Raw genomic sequence first — 21,521 nt, 5'->3', positions numbered from 1 at the left:
AGGACCTTTTGCTATGGAGTTTTCGTTTTTATTGTTGTTGTAAATGCGCATACATGCAGATAATATGTAGGTGAGTATGCTTTTTTTCTAAGGTTATTAGTGACCATGCATAAATGCTCTTTGAAGACTAGAAACAATTCATAGCAATGCATGGTGGCAATGTGAATGTGTCATGTATGGATACGTGCAGCCTAGTCTAGTCAAATTTAAAATTCTTTTGAAGCATTATAGTGGGAGAATAATCATATACCCATTAATTAATTGTTAATCCATCCATCCAATTACGTCCCAGGGTAGGGTAGTCTCAGGAGTCTACTTTTAAGATACACGTGGTATAGAGTTAGTCTTCTAAATGGACATAGATGGAAAGGGGCTTCGACAAGGGGACCCTATTTCCCCGCTTCTATTTGTCATCGCCGTCGACCCGCTTCAAAAAAATTCTTGACATGGCAACACAGAAGGGGCTACTCCATAAAATCCGGGGAAGGGGAGTCATGATGAGGACTTCTCTCTATGCAGACAACGCGGCCGTATTCTTGGCACCGAACAAGCAGGATGTTGATAAAACTTTGCCGTCGTATTGAAGGGGTTTGGGGACGTCACGTGCCTCTGCACCGACTTCCAAAAGAGCTCGGTCATGCCCATTCATTCCAACCATGTTGATCTGGACCACCTAACTCAAAGCTTTCCGGCTGCGTGGACGTCTTTTCCGTTGCGATACCTGGGACTCCCCCTCTCCGTCTAGAAGCTGAAATTGATGGACCTTCAATTTGGACAAAGTGACTGCCAAGCTGCCAGCATATGATGTCCGGAACATCACCATCATCGGGCGAACGACCCTTGTCAAGTTCGTGCTCACATCCCAACTGGTCTACCCCGTCACCACGTTGATCATCCGGCCAACCATCCTCCACAATGTCAACAAGCTCGAAAGAGCTTTCCTATGGTCCGGCTCGGACAAGACAACCGGGACTAAATGCAAGGTGAACTCGGGGAAAGTCTGTCGACCACTTTCATATGGTGAGCTTGGGGTGCTCAACACCAACAAGTTCATGAGGGCTCTCCGGTTGCGATGGCCATGGTATGAATGGACATAATCCACCAAGATGTGGGTGGGATTGGGGAATCCATGTGATGCGGAGGACCTCAGTATTTTCTATGCTTCCACCACCATCACCGTTGGTAAAGGCACAATGACACCCTTTTGGGACTCTCCTTGGCTTCTAGGGCGTATGCCAAAAGACATTGCCCCTCTCATATGAAGCTTTTAAGAGAAATAATTGGAAGGTTAGGGAGGCCCTCAAGCACAACGCGTGGATCCTCAAGATCAAAAACCCCACCAACATCACAGCCGAGCACATCACACAATTCCTCACTCTTTGGATGCTTCTCAATGAGCTCCACCTTGACGAGCTCACCGAGGATGAAATCATCTCGAAGCATACAAGCAACGGGCAGTACTCGATGACTTCAGCATATACAAGGAGCAAGTCCTAGGGATGGTCCTTGTCAATGGACATGATGGTATGGAAGGTTTGGACACCCCCAAAAGTAAAAAAAAAAAAAGCTGCCTGGCTCGCTCTTCAGGATAAAATCTGGATGGCGGATAGATTGTGAAAGCGGGGACGGCCAAATTTTGATGTTTGCCCTCTCTGCACGAGGATACAGGAGTGTGGGCCCCATCTCTTCTTCAAGTGTCGCTACACCCGGCGCCTTTGAACTTTGGTCATTGCGAAATTCCCCATGCTCGGGCTAGACACTTCCACTTGGCCCCTGTTTGACACGATTGAGGATTGGTGGGCAAGCACTTGCATCGATGGAACACCAGATCGACAAGCCAAGGCCTCCATCACCATGCTTGTCTTTTGGATGGTCTGGAACTAGAGAAATGTGTGGGTTTTCAAGCATAAGAGTGCCCCGCCGTCAATCCTGCTTGCTTTCATCTCCACCGAGGCAAACCTTTGGGTAATTGGTGGAGCGAAGGAATTAGGGTCTTTTATTGATCACGAGTAATCCGCATGTCGTATATTTTGGTGGCATGTAGCAAACTCCATTCTCTCTTATTTAATGGATGAGGCAAATTTTTTGCCTCTGTTTCAAAAAATGGACATAGAAGGAACCTTGCTTAGGCCATTTCTAGCCAATCCCCAATAAGGCCGGGCTGGTGGCCGGCGAATGGGTAAGTCCAGTGCTCCGACGTGGACTTTGAGGAGGTCTACGTGCCGGTGGCACGTCTAGAGTCGGTAAGGGTGCTCCTGGCCATTTTCGCACATCGCGGATGGGAAGTGCACCACATGGACGTGAAATCAGTGTTCTTCAATGGTGTCCTTGAAGAGGTGGTGTACGTGACACAACCGCCCGACTTCTCATGGAGGGGCGAGGAAGAGAAGGTGTACAAGCTACGAAAGGCGCTCTACGGCCTCGGGCAAGCGCCTCGCGGGTGGAACCCCAATCTGGACAACACTCTTGTGCCGCTGGGGTCACACACAGCAAAACGGAGCACGCCGTGTATACTCGCGGCATCGGAGCATCCCAGCTACTTGTCGCCGTCTATGTAGATGACCTCGTCATCACGGGAGACAACACACAGGAGATGCACTGATTCAAGGAGGAGATGAAGCGTCTCTTTGACATGAGTAACCTGGGGCTGTTGAGGTACTACCTCGGCCTCGAGGTGCACTAGAGCACGCTCGGCATCACCATAAATCAAGCATCCTACGCCGAGAAGCTGTTGGAATGGCATGAAGCAGTGCAACCCAACGCACTTGCCGCTCGAGCCAAACTACAAGCTGAGCAAGGCGAGCTCCGTCCCTCCAGTCGATGCCATGCTTTACAGGAGCATCATCGGCAGCCTTCGATATCTGGTTCACACATGTCCTGACATCACCTACGCTGTTGGGCTCATGATCCTGTTCATGGAGGCACCAACATCGGAGCACTTCGCCGCTGTCAAGCACATCCTCCGGTACATCTCCGGGACGCTCACCATCGGCTGCACCTATCTCCACGGTGACCGTCTGGAGCTTGTAGGCTTCAGCGACTCCGACATGGCCGGCGATTTGGACGGGAAGAGCACATCAGGAGCAATCTTCTTCCTTGGTGGGATTCCAATTATCTGGCAATCACAAAAGCAAAGGATGGTGGCTCTCTTCTCATGTGAGGGAGAGTACATCATCCGATCGACCGCGGCCTGCCAGGGGATATGGCTGGCGCGCATGCTTGGAGAACTGTTGGGAAAAGGTATAGGTGCATTCAAAATTTTCATCGACAACAAATCTGCTATTTCGCTTGGGAAGAATCTTGTTGTGCACGACAGGAGTAAACACATCGACCTCAAGTATCACTTCGTACATGATCACATCAGGAAGGGGACTTTGGTGGTCAAGTTCATCTGCTCCAGCAAACAGAAGGCCGATATCTTGACCAAGGTCAATCGGAGGAACCCGTTTCCAAGAGTTGTACAAGAAGAAGATCGGCATCCTCGACGTCAGGGGGTGCACCTGAATTAGGGGGAGACTGTTGGATATGTCAGATGCGTAAAAATAAGGTAGGTGTTAGTTTTTGCATCATAAGTTTAGTAGTTTCAGAAACTTTCCGACTTTCGTTTTTTCTTCAGTTAGTTTTCTCTTAGTGCATGAGGGCACAACCGCTTTGTGCTCCGTGCGAATAGGGAGCAAGCCAGCTGCACGACTTCGCCCGTGGGATGGCGCAGGCACGACGGGGTTGTTGCGAGTTGTTCGGCAACACGTTGAATCACTGAATAAAAGGATCGAAGAAACCAAAAAGCAGTAGAACTTGCGCTGCACAAATCGTGTCTCTATAGTCTGCTTGTCTGTGTACGAGCGCTTATGTGAGCGGGTGCACTCGCATGAAGGGCCTTTTTTGCTTTCATGCGCATGGCGGCTTGGCTTCCACATGGAAGTTGATCCATGTTACATGATTGGCTCTTTGGTTTCCTTCTATAATTGATATTTCCTGTCCAACAATAGAAAAACAAAATGTCTTCTCTTTTCGAAGGAATAGCATTATAAATAACTGAGAAGTGGCATGAACCGGTGAAAACCAAATAAGAATTACTAAAAAATAATCACAAATTCTCGAGCAATCAACTTCCCTAAGCTTAAAACTTGCCCGTCCTCGAGCAACTAAGAGATCGAGAGAATGAAAGGGAGCTTGACATGAGTAGAAAGAAGTTTTACCGACTCAGAAAGATATGATATATCCATCTTCACTTACCCTGCAATTTCAGTTAGGAGAGCATTTGCATATGAATAGTTGCACATAAGCTCGTTGCCTAACCATGTATAGTCTCCTATCACTAATTATAATTTCTCAAACCAAAATTTTCGTTGTTGACCAAGTTTTAGGCTAGCAAAAAGTGTTTCTCTCAATAGAATGGCTTTTCTTTGAAGTGTTTATAAAACTAAGGAGTTTTGGAAGAAGAAAACAAAGTACTCAAGTATTTCATTAACACCCACAAGCACCTCCTAGTCATGACTTACAAATACTTCTCTCAATCCTTATTCTTTAGAACTTCAATTTTCGGTGGCGGGGTTATGCCAAAATTTACTAAATGCAATGGGGTTCTGTCATGGCTTAATTTTGTTCATTATGCATCAAAAATGGTTGCTCTTTCAAGTTCAACGATCAGTGCTCTTATTTACCTCATACATGCTTCTTTGGAGAAGGTCGGTCATGTACCACTCAATCTGCAAATTAGTGACGGCATTGAAGTTAAGCGAATTATCTCAACATATAGCACACAAGATATAAAGCCAGCCAAAATATGAAAATCAAGTATCTGAAGTCTCTTCATATGGCACATATTACAAATATCAACCGTGAACAAAATTTAGTTCCAGATTTTTTTATCAAAGTTTGCTAGATCGGAAGGTAGAACTGTAGTCTGGCTGGGCTCTGGCCTCCGAGAAGTTATTCAGTTATGTAAGGTAGATTGTACGGTTGATGATCGAATAATATAAGTTTTACCAGCAAAAATATTGTTAGGACAATTTTTTAAACCGACAACAATGATGCAGCCGCCCGACGATCGGCGTTTTTTGGGTTGATGTGGCGACCATCGGCGACGAATCAAGCAGGGCGGGACAATCGGTTTACTAAGAGCATCTACGGCCTGACCCCTCAAATCCAGACCCTCAAACGTCCGCGGACGCTATACCTTTGCATCTCCGGACCGGACCCAAAATCCAGGGCCTAGGACTATGGGCTTGGCCATGAGTCGGGCTTGGGCCTGAGTTTTGAGCCCACCAGCAAGGCCGGACCGGTTTGGGATTGACATATTAGGATTTTAAGAAAGAGGCCCGGCCCACGGCCCCAAGCCCGACGGGCTTTTCAATAGATGGGCTGGGTTTGGGCTTCAAGGTATGCCTGATGGCAGGGCCTAGGCTGGGCCTGGGCCTCATTTTTCTGTCATGGGCTTTTTAGGGCCCGGCCCGGCCATGGCCAGATATAGCGGACGCGCCCGGGCACGTCCGTAGACACTGACCGGCCACGTCTCAAATAATGCAGTTTTTATTCGGACACACACGTCGATGCACACACGTCGTCCGGCTACTCCATCACTACTAAACATGCCATCGGAATGCCAAAATTTGGCATGTCTGGCTATGGTGGAGATCATCTACAGCTGCCCTTGTCCTTTCCGACGTCCTTGCCTTGTCACGGAAGTACCAATCGAATATGCAGCACGAATCGAGTCGGATTTGCTCATCGCCGGAGCTGTCCATGGCACCACCCCGACCTCCTTCTCCTCCTTTGGCGGCAGTCCGGCCATTCCATGGAACACCTGATTCTGCTCACGGGCGAGGACGTGCGTATTCCGTCATTACCGTTTTTTCAAAATACAGGCGCGGATGGCTTCCTCCTCTACGACCGCCCACACCGCCGCATTAGCCGCCTCTGCCTCTGTCATTTCCTCCGCGAGATAGGCCTATCCTCTCTGATGGGACTCGAAGTCCACGAGTCCGATCAATGGATCCGCGCATCGGGAGATGGACGATCCCGTCCTAGAGGAACCGGGTGCTCTTTGAACAGACGCTATGAAGTCACGGCGGACATATCCTCCCGTCAGCACAGGGGTTATGGTTTGCTTTTGCTTTCTTTTTAACGAAGCGGTTGGGGAAGAAAAGGACATCGTGCGGCTAAAATCACGCTTATTTTACGTGGGCGATTCTACTAGTCGAAATTTCATCCGGACAATTTGCCAATAGAAATAAACAGTTAGGAGGTCCCATTAACATAGGACATCTTAACAACGAGCTGTTTTAGCATGTTTCCCTCTTATCCTCCTTTTTTTAGAAGAGATGAGAGTAGATAATATATCCTAGCCATTGATCAAATCATCAATCACTCGCTGTACTTTAAATTGCAGAAAAAACAATTCTTGGGTAGTCATAATTGGGTCATATGTCTGACTCCGAAGAAACGACAACGGTTCTCCTTTTAATATTAAGGGACTGATCTGCATCGGCGTGTCGGTCGAAACTTTCGACCAGTCGAACGCGAGCCGGCAGATCTGCCATATCAGTCAGATCGAATATTGTTTGATCGTCAGATCTGTCCATGCAGCAAAAATCATTGATGGTAGAAAAAACAAGCAGCGATGTAGCAAATTTCGACCACGAATGTAGCAAAAACATGGTTGTAACAAAAATTATCAACGTGGTCCTAGCAAAAAAAAATGACGCTGATGATGCGTGGTAGCAAAACAAAATGTGGGTTATAGCAAAACAATCTGGTGAACTTGGGTTGCAACTCTGACGAACGTGTATAAAGCCGTTTTAGTGAATGGTTGTAGGAAAAATTAATACCGGTTGTAGCGAAAATCAACACGGATTGTAGCAACGATCAAACGCCGATTGTAGCAAAAAAAAATCGACGAACTCGGATTGCAACCAAACATGGATACGGCTTTTTTCATAGATAATTGTAGCAAATTTGAACGTCGATTATAATAAATTTGAACACCGGCCTAGCCAACTACAGGCTACGTGCCTGCCCAGCTACACGCACGGACCGCGTGTGACCGGCCGAAAGGTTCGGTCGACGCGCCGGCTACCCAACGTTTCCCTTAATATTATCAACAAGATTCAGATTGTGACCGGCATTGTACAGACAACAGCAAACTGATCTCCCAACGAGATGAAACGGACATCAAGAATAGGGCTCCCATTTTTACCTTTGCAATGGTCCTTCTTTTTTCTAAGACCCTGGTTGTTTCATAAGTCCTAAATTTTTTTTAAGTCCCAACTTATAAGTCATAAGTCTCTATCTCTTTGTTTACAGGAACTTATAAGTCTTAAGTCCCTACCTGTTTGTTTACAGGGACTTATAAGTCCATGTTGCACCTAATAATACACTTGTTCACATGGATCGTCATCGGCCAACGCATACGGCACACAGGATAAGCACCGCTGCAACGAGGCTCGGAAGAGGGTCTGTCCGGCGATTGGAGGCACCGCTGCAACGAACCGAGGCAGAACGAACCGAGGCGGGGCGGCGACGGGGCGGCGAACCGAGGCAGAACAAACCGAGGCGGGACGGCGACGGGGCGGCGACGGGGCGGCGAACCGAGGCAGAACAAACCGAGGGGGGACGGCGACGGGGCGGCGACCGGAGCGAGAGGCAGGGCGGCGACGGGGCGGCGACCGGAGTGAGAGGCGGGGCGGCGACGGGGCGAGAGGCGGGGCGGCAGCGCCGATTGGACCGAGAGGCGCGGCGGCGTGCGGGGAACGAGCCTGGAGCGATGCGGGGTAGGTCCGGCCCGGGATAAGTCCCGATAAGCTCCTCCCTGAGAGTCTTATTTGATAAGTCCCAAATCATCACAATAAGTTCCAACAAGTCCCTTGTGTTTGGTTTAGGTGGGATTTATAGAGACTTTTTAAGTCCCTAAACCAATAAGTCCCAGGAAACAAACACCGTCTAAGAGCATCTCCAACAGGCGCGCTATACAAGCGCCGCGCCGCAAAAAAGGCAGTTTTAGAGCGCGCGCAACGCGGCGGGCAGCTCCAGCGGGCGCGCAAAAACGACGCGCGCGCCATTTCCATTTCAGCGCGTTGGCCGAAACGCAATCCCGCGCCCCTTATTTGCTGCGCCGGCTCCCGCGCGCACGACTCTCCCGCGCTCGCTCCTGCTCTCTCCCGCGGTTGCTCCTCCTCTCTCCCGCGCTCCTCCTCTCTCCCGCGCTCCTGCTCCTCCCTCATCCGACCGCGCCGCCGCCGCCGCTCGCGCCCCCGCGACCGTTCAGCGCTTCCCCAGCCTATCCCCGGGCCAACGTCGCCGCCCGCGCCCGCCGGCGACCACTCAGGCGCTTCCCCGGCCTGTCTCCGCTGCGGGCGCCGCCCGCGCCCCCCGGCGACCGTTCAGGCGCTTCCCCGGCCTCCCCGCGCCGCCGCGCTTCCGCCCCACCCCCTCCCAGTCCGGCCGGCCCTCGCGCGCCTCCGAAGTCCTGCGTATATGTGATGTATATGTCGTTTGTGCGTGCTGCGTGCGCTGGCTTTTTAGGCACTGCTGGAGCGATGCGCGCGCTGTATTATAGCGCGGCTGTTAGAGCCAGCGCCTATCCCCGCGCTAAACCAGCCGAAGCGCACGCTATAAACGCATTTTTTGGACGCGGCGCGAAGCGTGCCTGCTGGAGATTCTCTATGATAGTACAGTGGCCAACTTTTTTGGTGGTGGGAAGTGCAGCGTCCGGTCTGCTGGCAGCACAAGCAGGCCTTCCACCCGGCCCGTCTTCTTTCCTTGCGAGCCGTGTACGTACGTACCTCTGGTTGCTCGATCTGACCGGAGCAACTGACGTCCCAAGGATCCACGGCCCGCCACCTTGGACGGCTCGCTGGAACCCGGAGCTCTCGCATCGCGCCGACTCAGTCTCTCAACTCCAGTGATCTGGCTCCGCCTCCGTCCGCAAGCCGATGCCGCCCGCGCCGCCGCTCCCGTGGCGCCTCCTGCTCCCGCTCGCCGCCTTCGTCTCCGTCCCGTTCCTCCTCCCGCTCACCCTCCCCCTCCTCCTCCTGCTCCGCCCCTCCGCCACCTCCCCGCACGCTCTCTCCTCCCACCGCCTCTCCTGGCTCCCCTCCATTCGCGTCTCACACCCGTCACCACCACCACCTCCACGGACGGCGAGAACGCCACCACCTCCGCCACAGGCTACCTCGTCACCTTCTTCACCACCACCACCGCCCCCGCCGACGGCGTCACCTCTCCTACCGTCCACGCCACCGCCGCCGCTGAAACAGACGGCGTCACCTCTCCCACCGCCCACGCCACCGCCGCCGCTGAAACAGACGACGTCACCTCTCCCACGGCCCACGCCGCCGCCGCCGCTGAAACAGGCGACGTCACCTCTCCCACGGCCCACGCCACCGCCGCCGCTGAAACAGACGACGTCACCTATCCCACGGCCCACGCCGCCGCCGCCCAAGGCAGCCGGCGGGGATACATCTGAAGAACGGTGCGACATCTACGACGGGACGTGGGTCAGGGACGACGACGAGGAGCCGACGCGGCCGCTGTACGCGCCGGGAGCGTGCCCGTACGTGGACGAGGCGTACGCGTGCGCGTCCAACGGGCGGCAGGACGCCGGGTACACGCGGTGGCGCTGGGCGCCGCGCCGGTGCCTGCTGCCCAGGTTCAACGCGACGGACCTCCTGTGGAGGCTGCGCGGGCGGCGGCTGATGCTGGTGGGCGACTCCATGAATCGGAACCAGTTCGAGTCCATGCTCTGCATCCTCCGCGCCGCGCTCCCCGACAAGTCGAGGATGTTCGAGACCCACGGGTACCGGATCTCCAAGGGCCGCGGCTACTTCGTCTTCAGGTTCCCGGTATGGTAACCTCCGTCCCATGCATGGCCCGCGCGCGCGATCGATCAACCAAGCAAGCTCCATTGATGGAAGGTTGGACGATGGGTGATTCTTGTTGTACGTAGGATTTTGACTGCACGGTGGAGTTCGTGCGGTCGCATTTCCTGGTCCGGGAAGGGGTGCGGGTGAACCGGCAGGGGAGCTCCAACCCGACCCTCCAGATCGACCGCATCGACAAGACGGCCGGCCGGTGGAAGAAGGCCGACGTCCTCGTCTTCAACACCGGCCACTGGTGGACGCACGGCAAGACGGCCAGGGGGTACGTGCCATTGCCACCGCTCCGATCCGTCCATTGATTTGCTCCTCTGCAGCAGGTTCAAATCATCGATCGATCGATCGATAAAACAGATGAACAATGCGTGTGTGTGTGCACTGCAGCACGAACTACTACAAGGAAGGCGACACGCTGTACCCGCAGTTCGACTCGACGGAAGCCTACCGGCGAGCCCTCCAGACATGGGCGCGGTGGGTGGACAAGAACATGGACCCCGACAAGAGCGTCGTCTTCTACCGGGGGTACTCCACGGCGCATTTCAGGGGCGGGGAGTGGGACTCGGGCGGCTCGTGCAGCGGCGAGACGGAGCCGGCGTTCAGGGGGGCGGTGGTGGACAGCTACCCGGAGAAGATGCGGATCGTGGACGAGGTAGTGGCGCGGATGCGGTTCCCGGTGCGGCTGCTCAACGTCACCAGGCTCACCAGCTTCCGCAAGGACGGCCACCCGTCGCTCTACGGCATGGCGCCGGACAAGAGGAGGAAGGTGTCAAAGAGGAAGCAGGACTGCAGCCACTGGTGCCTCCCCGGCGTGCCGGACGCCTGGAACGAGCTCATCTACGCCTCCCTCGTCTTGGAGCCCAACCCCAGCTCATGGAACAAATCATATACATAGACTCACACATGAGACAACATAAGATAGAGCAGGATTATTATTTTATTTTTACCCGAAACTGTTGGGATTTCTTCCCACAGTAACTGAAGATAGGTTGTAAATTGTCTAAAGAAAATGATCTTCTCGAGCTAATATCACAAATTAAGTGGAAGACCCTGGATTATTTGGTGCGTTTGTACTTTGTCGACCTCGAGATGTCCGGAAAAAAGTTCTAGCATCAAATGAAATTGAGTGAAAATTGGATTGTCTACTCTGGTAGCATCATATTCGTCGGCGCGCTCGTAGTGTTTTGTTAAAGCATCTCCAGTAGCTTGTCTATATGAACACCTATATTAATTTTTAATGACGTGAGCTCAAAACAGAGTTCAATAGCTTGTCCATATGATTGTTCAAACACGCACATCCTCTAAGTCGACCTCGACAATGTCCATCGCTGGACAATGTGGAGGCATCATCTAAACCCAGTTGCACTTTCATGATTTCTCCCTTTCCATAGCGTCAGTCCATCTGTCATGATTCATGTATATAGACGATGCAAAATTAGATGTGTATATGAAAGAATTATTTTAAACCATTGTGACATCCAAATATAGACATGGACATTTTTATCGAAGATGCTCTTATGTGTACACCTGTTGTTATGTCCTCAGTTTCTATTTTGTGCATGTCTCTCTTTTATTTTCTCAATGGTTCAGGTTCACATGAACTTATTGTGTAATAGGCCGCATAGTTATATAGACTACAAATAAACATAATTTACGGGGGATGCTCCCTGCCAATGAGTGATAAGAAAAATGAGTAGGAAGTTGCATTGTGTTTTTTACTTGCCTTTTATTTTCTAAAATATTACTGTCTGTTCCTTTGCTTTTAGTAGGTGATCTAAATGAAACAATATTCTAACAACATATAAACATACTTTATTAAGACATGGCATCGAAATCACCGGCCACCAAACAGCATATAGAGTTGGTGGGTTCGTCATCAACAACTTGTGCTGTCCAAAAACTTCCTTAGTACCCAACGTCTGCCAACTCATGTGCTCGGTTATTACCAACACTATATGCTTATGGCACACAAAACTGACTACACTAACGCGTACCATGGCCATCACTACTGGTAATTCGTGAAAAAGGTAAAAAGAAACACCGCGAATACCTCATCGGTGCCACACCTTGACAGGTGTTTGGTACTCACTTTGTTTTTAAATATAAGTCTTATTAAAACGGAGGGAGTAGGTTGCATGGATTTTGGGCTACTTGCATATGTGAATGAGTTGAGAAATGTTTCCCTTCGGCGTGATCCAACATCTTAATTGAACCACTTCTAATCCAGACATACCGATTAGGCCTTATTTTCCTCTTCTTCCTTTCATCCTCCTCTACCAGGCCTTCATCTTCTTCAGGAGGTTATTGGGAAGGGAAGAAACCAAAGGCAAAATCTTTCTGGGGCTTTAGGCATTTGCGCTTCTCCCCCCTTTGCTTTTACACATGTTGAATTTTCATCATCAGCTGGGCGGATGATTAGATCTGACCCCTCCCTTAGCGAAAAAAATAAGGGTTTCACTCGCTTCCGGCGCCCACGCCGGAATTTACCTCGTATCCATGCGGATCTCCCTGGTTCTCCTCCCTCATACTCGGGCTGATCAAGGGGGATCCTCGTGATCCTACCATGCCATTGTTGCGAGGGGGGTCGGGGGCTTTGCGAGGGGAGAAGTTTTAGGGTTTGATCGTAGCATCCCGATCGAAGATGATGGCGGCCGAAGACCCTGGATCACAGAGGAGGGGGCCAAGGGAGAGTGCGGAAGATCTGGTGGCTCGCTTGAACCTGTAGGAAGAAGAAGATGATGACTTCCTTTGGGAAGAGGAACTCCCTAACCTGATGACGGCGGCCAAGTGGCTAGCCATTGCTAGGGTTCATACCCCAAAAACCTTCAGTCCGAGTGCACTCTGTGGGGACATGCGACCAGCATGGAACCCAACAAGACTTGTAGTTTGGAGGAAGGTCAATGAGAATCTCTTCACTACGCAATTCAGTTATTTAGCAAATTGGAACAAGGCGATGTTTGAAGGTCCATGGCTCTTTAGGGGCCAAGCAGTGATAATGAAGGAGCATGGCGGTTTTACAAACCCCGAATCCATCCAGTTGGACAAAATTGCAGTTTGGGCGCAGATCCATCGCCTCCCAAACAATTCCTTGATAAAACAAGCACATCGACGGATGGCTTCACGCATGGGTGAGGTAGAGGAGATTCAGCTAAGGCTACCGGGTGGGTTCTTCGGAGAATTTGTCTGTGTCAAAGTCAATATTGACATCAATGCGAAGATAAAAGCGGTTTGTGACAGGGAAGAAGGGAGATGAGCGAGTTCGTTATCAAGTAAAGTATGAAAAGTTGCCCACCTTCTGTTTTAGTTGTGGGGAATTTGGCCACTGGTATGAAGAATGCGAGGATGAAGAACATGACGACTCATCCTTTGGATGGGGGTATTTGTGTTAGCTAATGCTTTCAGAGCTGGTCATGCTGGTCATGGTGTGGCTGGACCCGAGAGAGGACGAGCTTTTGGAGGAGGTGCAGTAGGAAGAGGAAGGGAGAGAGGCGCGTATAACCCTAACCAAAGTCGGCACTTCAATGCAGAGAATCAGAACCCGGTGAATGCTGGGGGAGAATGGAAACTGAAAGGGGGAGGATGATGATATTCCTGCAAACCCGGAGAGCAACATCATGGTGGTGGTGAAAGATAGCTCGCAGTCGCAAAATAAGCGCCCCTCTGTTGAAAATGCATCAAGCTCTAGGTCTGCGAGGCAAAGTCCGAACATTGATGGAGCGGGGGATGGTGGGACGAATCCACTAGCTTTGGTGATGGCTGATGTCATGTCGCATGTACCTTTGCTGCCTCTAGTTTATGTCTCCCCACGCAAACAAAATAAGAGGCACAAGCAAGGGGAGGAAGCGACTGGCCAGTTGGAAGAAAATGTTGGTACTAGAGATAAAAGCTCGGGAGTGGCAATAACCCAAATCAATACTAGCTGACAGACACATCAAGATCAAGTCACATTGCCTAGTTTGCAACCAAGGGTCGGAGAATATCCGCCATCTCCTATTTGAATGTCCTGTTGCGGTTCAGGTATATGGAAACTCCTTGGAGTGCTCGATGTGATAAAGTCTGGATTACAGATGAACTTGTGTGGTGAGGCAGTGGCTGAATTCCTTCTAAGCTTACCAGACAATCATATCCATGTGCTAGGATTGCCGAAGCTGAGAGAAACTATGTCTATATGTTGTTGGTTCTTGTGGTGGGAAAGGAGGAAAACTACACATGGAGGTGTTCCACAAACGGCAGCACAAATCAACCTTGTTGTACGAGCCTTGGCGGCAAATTTCATTGCTGCGAATTGCTCAAAGCCAAAAATTCGTGTGGGTGTCTTGAAGAAACCGAGGCGTGATTATGTCAAGTTAAATGTGGATGCGGGTTTCGATCAAGACTCTCTTGAAGGCTCGGTAGGTGTTATCATGAGAGACCATAGTGACAAGTTCATAGCTGCTACGAATGCAAAAATTGAAATCTGTTATGACGCCTTCACATCAGAAGCAATTTACAGTTAGGTTTTGTTTAAGCCTCTAGATGTAGCAGAATTGAAGTAAACTCAGATAATATGGAGTTGATTTCAGCACTCAAAGAAGGATATTCATCTTCAGTGGCAGCGCGATCTTTGATGATTGTTACTTCTTGTCCTTAGATTTGAATCATATTGTTTTTGAACATTGTTATAGAGAGAACAATATAGTAGCCCATGAATTAGCTAGACTAGCTAGATTCACTCCTCCTCAAGTATGGTTGGATGCAACCCCGTTAGTTGTTATTCCTCTCATTGTATCTGATGCTAAAATTGTACCTAATTAATAAAGGGGGTGTGGTATTAAAAAAAGGCCTTCGTCTTCTTCATAGTCCCTCTCGAACAATTCATGTTCATCCGCCATGGCAATCGCCGGCCCCATCTCCGCCCACCTTTTAGCCCCCCCTCACTAGTGTTGCCTCTCCCAGGCCACCTGCACCTCGCGCCACCATCGCTACCGGTGTTGCTCAGGGGAAACGGCTAGCCGCAAACCATCATCGCTGTGAAGGATGAGCTCGGGCATCACCCGCTCAAGAGCTGCTACAACTGGCGCCGCGAGGGACGTTGCAACCGTTGATGTGAAATGTTGGAACCAGGCAACGGAGGAGCTGCAACCTATGATGAAATTTGCTACATCCAATTCTGACGAGGACAAGGCCTCCGACGACGGCGAATAAAGTTTCTGCTACTACCTATGTCTACATTTGCTACCACCTGCGATGACTTTTGCTGTCATTCATGATGATGTTGCAACCCTGACGATGGCGATGATGTTTTTTGTTACAACCGGCTGTGGCGAAAGCTACCACCAAAATCTTTCGGCTAGATTGATGTGTGCATGAAGAAATGCTGAAGCTGGTATGAGCGTTTAGGCCTTTAGCCTTTTGGGTCTTGGTGATGGGTGGTGCCTTTGACATGCTCGATGAAATGCCCAAGTAGGTTTGGCCGTTGGCTGTTAGAATTTTCGTGGGTATTGGCCTCGATGTGATCGATTGAGTGTTTTAGTGCATAAATTGTTTGGGCCCAGATCGTTCTATTGATCGCAGTTACTGTTTTAAATCAGAGCTCAGGTTTGCACTGCTCGAGTGGCTCGTGTGACCTGTTTGCTTTGACTACTGAATAGAAGGGTACAGTGTTTGAATCTTTCACGTTCTGGGGTTCATAAGTATTCTTGGGGAAAATGGCCAGTCAGTAAGTGATTCATGTGAGTCATGAGATGGTAGCATTGCCCTTCTGCTCACCCCTTTTTACGATCCTTCTGGCTGCCACACATTGGCCACCAACCACAGTTCCGGCGAGCTCACCAATTGGGCTTTTCTTACATATCAGTCACTGCTGCCATAAGCTCCAGCTTAGCTGAAACCTCTGCTTCTCCCACTTCCACTGCCGCACATGGTTCTCTGTCTGTCCCAACCACTGGTGTTAATTTCGTTGGCGATTCAAATGGCCAACATACAGGCACATCCCGGACCCCAAGGAGTCCAATCACTGCAAGTGATGTCGCTTCTCAAGTTCATTCTCAACAAGTGCGAGCTTATCATAGCTTTTGGAGGTGTTCCCAATCCGATGGGGCCGGATAGACGCGCCAGTCATCGGGTACAATCACAGCCAGATGCGGATGACCTGCAGATTGGACGGGCGATGCGTATGGCCAAAATGAAGGAGGTTCAGAATTCAACAGGTATGAATTTTAATACTGAACATTCTATTCTTCATTTCACTAAGCAAGAGATTTTAGATAATGCTAAGGCAGTGGGGGTGTCTTTGGGTGAGACTACTCAACAAGTTTCAAAATCTATTAATGACTTATTAGACTTGAAAGTTGATAGGGCATTGGATATTATTCGAAACTTAGCGGCAGTTAGACCTATGAATGATAAGGAGATATCGGATATGGGGGGAGTGAATTTAATATGTCAAAACTTACTACCTGAAGAGGAAATTAGACAGACGCAAGCAGCGTTCGATGATTCGCACGTATCTTCTACCCATCTTAATGATACGGCTAAAGATATTCATGGTTATATGGACCAGGAGTATGCTTCGGATAAACCAAGGCGCAATTCGAAACGAAGAGTTTATCCAGTATCGGCTGTTCGTAGGAGTGCTAGATTCAAGACTGCAAAAAAAAATTATGATGAAATATGAAAGGACTTTTTTGGAATAGCAGAGGTCTTAGAGACTTGGCTAAAATTAGGTTCCTTGCAGAATCAACGTTACAGCATAGTCTTGACTTCATCGCGTTGATGGAGACGGGGCGGGATAACTTTACATCGCACTTTCTTAACTCCCTTTCTGGAGGAGTGGATTTTCAATGGCATTGTCTCCCTCCAAGAGGAAGGTCCGGAGGGATCTTACTCGGGGTTCGTTGCAATACACTGCAAGTGCGTGAAGTAATATTAGGTGACTTCACAGTAAAATTTAGAATTAGAAACAAGGACGATGGGTTTCAGTGGGCACTAGTTGCGGTCTATGGTGCCGCTCAAACGGAGCTCAAACCTGCTTTCTTGGCTGATCTGGTTAGAATTTGCGATGAAAATCTACCACTGGTGGTGGGTGGTGATTTCAATATCATTAGGCGACCTGGTGAGAAAAGCAATGATAATTTTGATGGTAGATGGCCCTTTATGTTTAATACGATCATAGAGAGTCTGAATCTGCGGGAGATTGAACTTTCCGGTAGGAAATTTACTTGGGCAAATTCCTTACCTAACGAGACTTTCGAAAAACTGGATAGAGTACTGACTGGTGTTGACTGGGAGCAGAAGTTCCCTCTAGTCACAGTTAGTGCCATGCAGAGGGCTATATCTGACCATACTCCACTATTGTTAGATTCTGGAAATGCCACACACAAAGGAAAAAAAGATGCCTTCTCATTTGAGGCCAGTTGGTTCTCTCGTGAGGGATTTTTAGACATTATTGCTAGAGAATGGAGTAAACATACGGATGGGACATCAAGTGTCGACATCTGGCAACGCAAAATCCGACATCTTAGACAATTCCTGAGAGGTTGGGCTAAGAATGTGTCTGGACAGTATAAAGAGGAGCAAGACCAACTGCTTCACTTTATAGATGCCCTAGATCGTAAGGCTGAGACCGTCATGTTAGATGAACATGAAAGGTCGTCAAAATATGAGGCCGAACAAAGGGTGCGTGTGCTGCTAAGGGAAGAGGAAATGAAATGGGCTGTCAGAGCCAAGGTTAGGGCACTTGTCCAGGGGGACAATAACACAAAGTTTTTCCACTTGATTGCAAATGGCAAACATAGGAAAAAGAGAATCATACAACTCGAGCAAGATGAGGGTACCGTAGTAGGGCATGAGAACCTTAAACTTTACATCACAAATTACTATAAACGGTTGTTTGGTGCTCCAGATCATAGCTTTGTGTCTATGGACGAGCATCAGATTGCGGATATTCCTCAAGTTGGACAAGCCGACAACGAGAGTCTATCCGCACCATTCCTAGAGAAAGAGGTGTTACAGGCAATTGAGGGTATGAAATGTGGTAAAGCTCCTGGTCCAGACGGGTTTCCGGCTGAGTTTTATAAACGTTGCTGGCATATTATTAAGGCGGATCTTATGTCTATGTTCAATGATTTGTACTCTGGTCACCTGCAACTTTTCCATCTTAATTTCGGTACGATTACGCTATTACCGAAGAAAGAGGGTGCCTCCAGAATTGAACAATTTCGTCCTATATGCCTGCTCAATGTCAGCTTTAAAATTTTCACAAAGGTGGGAACAGATAGGCTAACTAAATGGCACATTCGGTTGTGCAATCTTCGCAGACAGCGTTTATGCCGGGTAGGAATATTCTTGAAGGGGTTGTCGTTCTGCATGAGATTCTGCATGAACTACATTCCAAGAAACTAAATGGAGTTATATTCAAGGTGGATTTCGAAAAGGCATACGACAAAGTTAAATGGTCTTTCCTGCAACAAACTCTACGTATGAAAGGGTTTGGTGATATTTGGCGAAAGCATGTGGATTGTTTTATAAAAAAAGGAAGTGTCGGTGTTAAAGTAAATGATGATGTGGGTCATTTCTTTCAGACGCTTAAGGGACTTAGGCAAGGAGATCCTATGTCTCCTATTTTATTTAACATCGTAGCGGATATGCTGGCGCTGATGATCAGGAGGGCTAATGACAAAGATTTAGTAGGGGGACTAGTACCGCATCTAGTTGATGGGGGTGTCTCGATCTTACAATATGCGGACGACACGATCCTTTTCATGGAACATGATCTCAATAAGGCCAGAAATTTGAAGCTCATATTATGTTTATTTGAACAACTATCTGGGTTGAAAATTAACTTTCACAAAAGTGAGCTTTTCTGCTTTGGGGATGCACAAGCTGAATAGGTCACGTATTACCAACTTTTTGGATGTATGGGTGGCATGCTACCGTTTTCATATTTAGGTATCCCCATTCATCACCGAAAGTTGACCATAAAGGAGTGGAGATGTATCGAGGATCGTTTTGAGAAGAAGCTAAGTTGCTGGAAGGGCAAGCTTCTATCCTACGGAGGATGTTTAGTTCTTGTCAACTCAGTGTTGACAAGTATGCCAATGTTTCTCCTGTCCTTTTTCCTAGTGCCGGTTGGGGTGAGGAAAAGGTTGGATTTTTATCGATCTCGATTTTTCTGGCAGAGCGATGAGGTCAAGACTAAATATAGACTTGCTAGATGGGATATTATTTGTAGACCCAAGGATCAGGGGGGTTTGGGAATTGAAAATCTCGAGGCCAAGAACAGATGTCTACTTAGCAAGTGGTTATTCAGATTGTCTGTCGAATCACAAGGGATGTGGGGTCAAATTCTAAAGAACAAATATCTACAGCACAAAACCCTAGCCCAAGTCACTGCGCGACCGGGTGATTCCCCTTTTTGGAAGGGTCTAATGAGGACAAAGGCTGCTTTCTTCAACAGAACTAGATTCGTCGTTGGGAACGGTGAAAGTACTAGATTTTGGGAAGATACTTGGTTAGGACCGCAGCCTTTGGCTTTACAGTATCCGCAACTTTATCATATTACACAACGAAAACAGACTTCCGTTGCGGCAATACTGCGGCATACTCCTCTTAATATCCAATTTCGCAGAGCCTTGATCGGAAATAGATGGGTAAGTTGGTTACATCTAGTCAGAAGACTGATGGATATTTCCCTGTCTGATTTTCCCGACAGCATTCGTTGGAGGCTGACCACCAATGGTATTTTTTCAGTGAAATCAATGTACGACCATATTATTAATACGTCGTCCATTCCAAAGTCCATACATATTTGGAAGGTCAAGGTTCCCCTTAAGATAAAAATCTTCATGTGGTTTGTTCATAAGGGAGTTGTTTTAACTAAGGATAACTTGGCTAAAAGAAACTGGAAAGGAAATAAAAGATGTAGCTTCTGTCAAACGAATGAGTCGATTAAACACCTCTTTCTGGATTGTCCTATGGCGAAATTAGTATGGCGCTCACTACAAATTGTTTTTAACATTACCCCACCTACTAGCATTCGCATGTTATTTGGGACGTGGCTAAACGGGGTTAATGTACTTTTTGTCAAACTAATTCGGGTTGGAACTTGTGCCTTGTTGTGGGCGATATGGAACTGCAGAAATGATCTAGTTTTTAACAGATTACATCACATTAACTTTTTGCAGGTTATCTTCAGGGCTACCGGATTGATCCGCACGTGGTCCTTACTCACTCCTGTGGAAACCAGGGAGCCTTTGGTTACTGGGTGTGTCCGATGAGAGATGGTAGCTCAGGTTATCTTCAACCGATATGGATGGCGACATGCTAATAGGATTGGTCCTTAGCCAGCTTATCTGTGGGTTGTAGTCGGCTTTTCGGTGGTCTGATCACCGTGTAATTTCTTTTGTCTTCTTTTTCTCTTTTCTCATACTACCTTGTAGTTTTGTCTCGGACCATTTTGCTTTATTAATAAAATGGCTGCATGCATCACTTGATGCAGAGGCCGGGGCAACGCCTTCTTTTCTAAAAAAAAAGTGCGAGCTTATCAAATTGACGGTTTCAGCACCTTTTTTTACTCCATATCCTTGGAGATCCTCGATATTGTCATGCAGCTGAATGACACTGCTTGCTTCTCCTGGAAGCGCTCAAGGTCAACTTATGCAAATGACCATGATGGTGCCACCTTCCTTCACTAAAGAACTGCACTATCTAAACAAGGAGGATCGTCTGCTTCGCTGGCTGGTGGTGAAGCACAGGCATGCGGTGTATGGTCTGGAGTTACGTTCATCAACGAGGATGACGGGAGGTACGAGATGAACAGTTCCGCCGTAACAGTGCTAGTACTCAAGATGACGATGTCGATGAATACGACGACGACGACCACGACCACGACGATGAGTACCAGGTCGAGGAAGAGTAGATTGGTGTCTCAAGATATCCACATGTGTTCCCTTGCAAGCAGTATGTGTTTGTTGTCTTCCCAATATTGTTGACTGGAAAGTAAGTAGGGCAAGAAGTAGAACGATTGAACCTGGCTCACCTAGAAGCTGATTTTGCATGGTTTTCCCATCATGCATGTAAGAGCATCTCCAGCCACACCACCAACAGGCCTCCTAGGCATCTTTTTTGTCGTCGGCGTTGAAAAATCCTCCCACTTGCCTCTCGGACGCCGAATTCTGTTGGTTGGGCCCATTTTTTGTGACGACGATCCCAGACCGAACCCAGCACGTTGAGGGGTACTTAGGGCTCCGACGAAAGGAAAAGCGACGTGTGGGACATCACTGTCCGGCGAGAAACGCCTTTTCCCCGGCAAATTCGCCCTTGCGCGCCACAGGATGCCGTCATGCCGATCCCGGCGCCGCCCGCCTCGCCGCCATGCTTTCCAGGGCCAAGCAGGCGGCGATACAGGTGACTGCCCATCCACCACGCCCGCCAGGTGTTCGGTATTTTGACTGTTCGGCCATGGACCAACACAATAAGGATGCGTTTGCGGCTCTGATGGAGGAGGAAGCCAAGGCCGACACCGCCGACAAAGAGCATCTCATGATCCTCGCCGGCAAGGTCTTCATGTAGTTCTTGATCATCAGGTACCGACAATATGGGCTGCCTTCTTGAATACGCGCCAGGAGATCCGAGACCCATAGGTGCATCAAAAACTGCTGGTGGAGCATC

General features: G+C 48.9%; 1 protein-coding gene across 1 annotated transcript; it reads left to right on the top strand.

The window, feature by feature from the left end:
* Positions 1-8,933: 8,933 nt before the first annotated feature.
* Positions 8,934-10,892, top strand: LOC123413415 (protein trichome birefringence-like 5). The gene is made up of 4 exons (XM_045106347.1): positions 8,934-9,267; positions 9,427-9,842; positions 9,947-10,140; positions 10,260-10,892. The coding sequence occupies exons 1-4, from the start codon at positions 8,934-8,936 to the stop codon at positions 10,765-10,767; spliced, it is 1,452 nt and encodes a 483-aa protein (XP_044962282.1). The 3' UTR covers positions 10,768-10,892.
* Positions 10,893-21,521: the final 10,629 nt, after the last annotated feature.

This window comes from Hordeum vulgare, chromosome 7H (genome assembly GCF_904849725.1).
Source record: "Hordeum vulgare subsp. vulgare chromosome 7H, MorexV3_pseudomolecules_assembly, whole genome shotgun sequence".
NCBI lineage: Eukaryota > Viridiplantae > Streptophyta > Magnoliopsida > Poales > Poaceae > Hordeum > Hordeum vulgare.
This window is presented reverse-complemented; position numbering and strand designations above follow the sequence as displayed.

Bases quoted from the DNA above. Each gene is read 5' to 3' on its own strand.
- LOC123413415 (XM_045106347.1), top strand. From the start codon at position 8,934: ATGCCGCCCGCGCCGCCGCTCCCGTGGCGCCTCCTGCTCCCGCTCGCC. The intron at 9,268-9,426 runs CTCTCCCACCGC...TCCCACGGCCCA, and splicing joins GCTGAAACAGACGGCGTCAC to CGCCGCCGCCGCCCAAGGCA. The intron at 10,141-10,259 runs GTACGTGCCATT...TGTGCACTGCAG, and splicing joins CACGGCAAGACGGCCAGGGG to CACGAACTACTACAAGGAAG.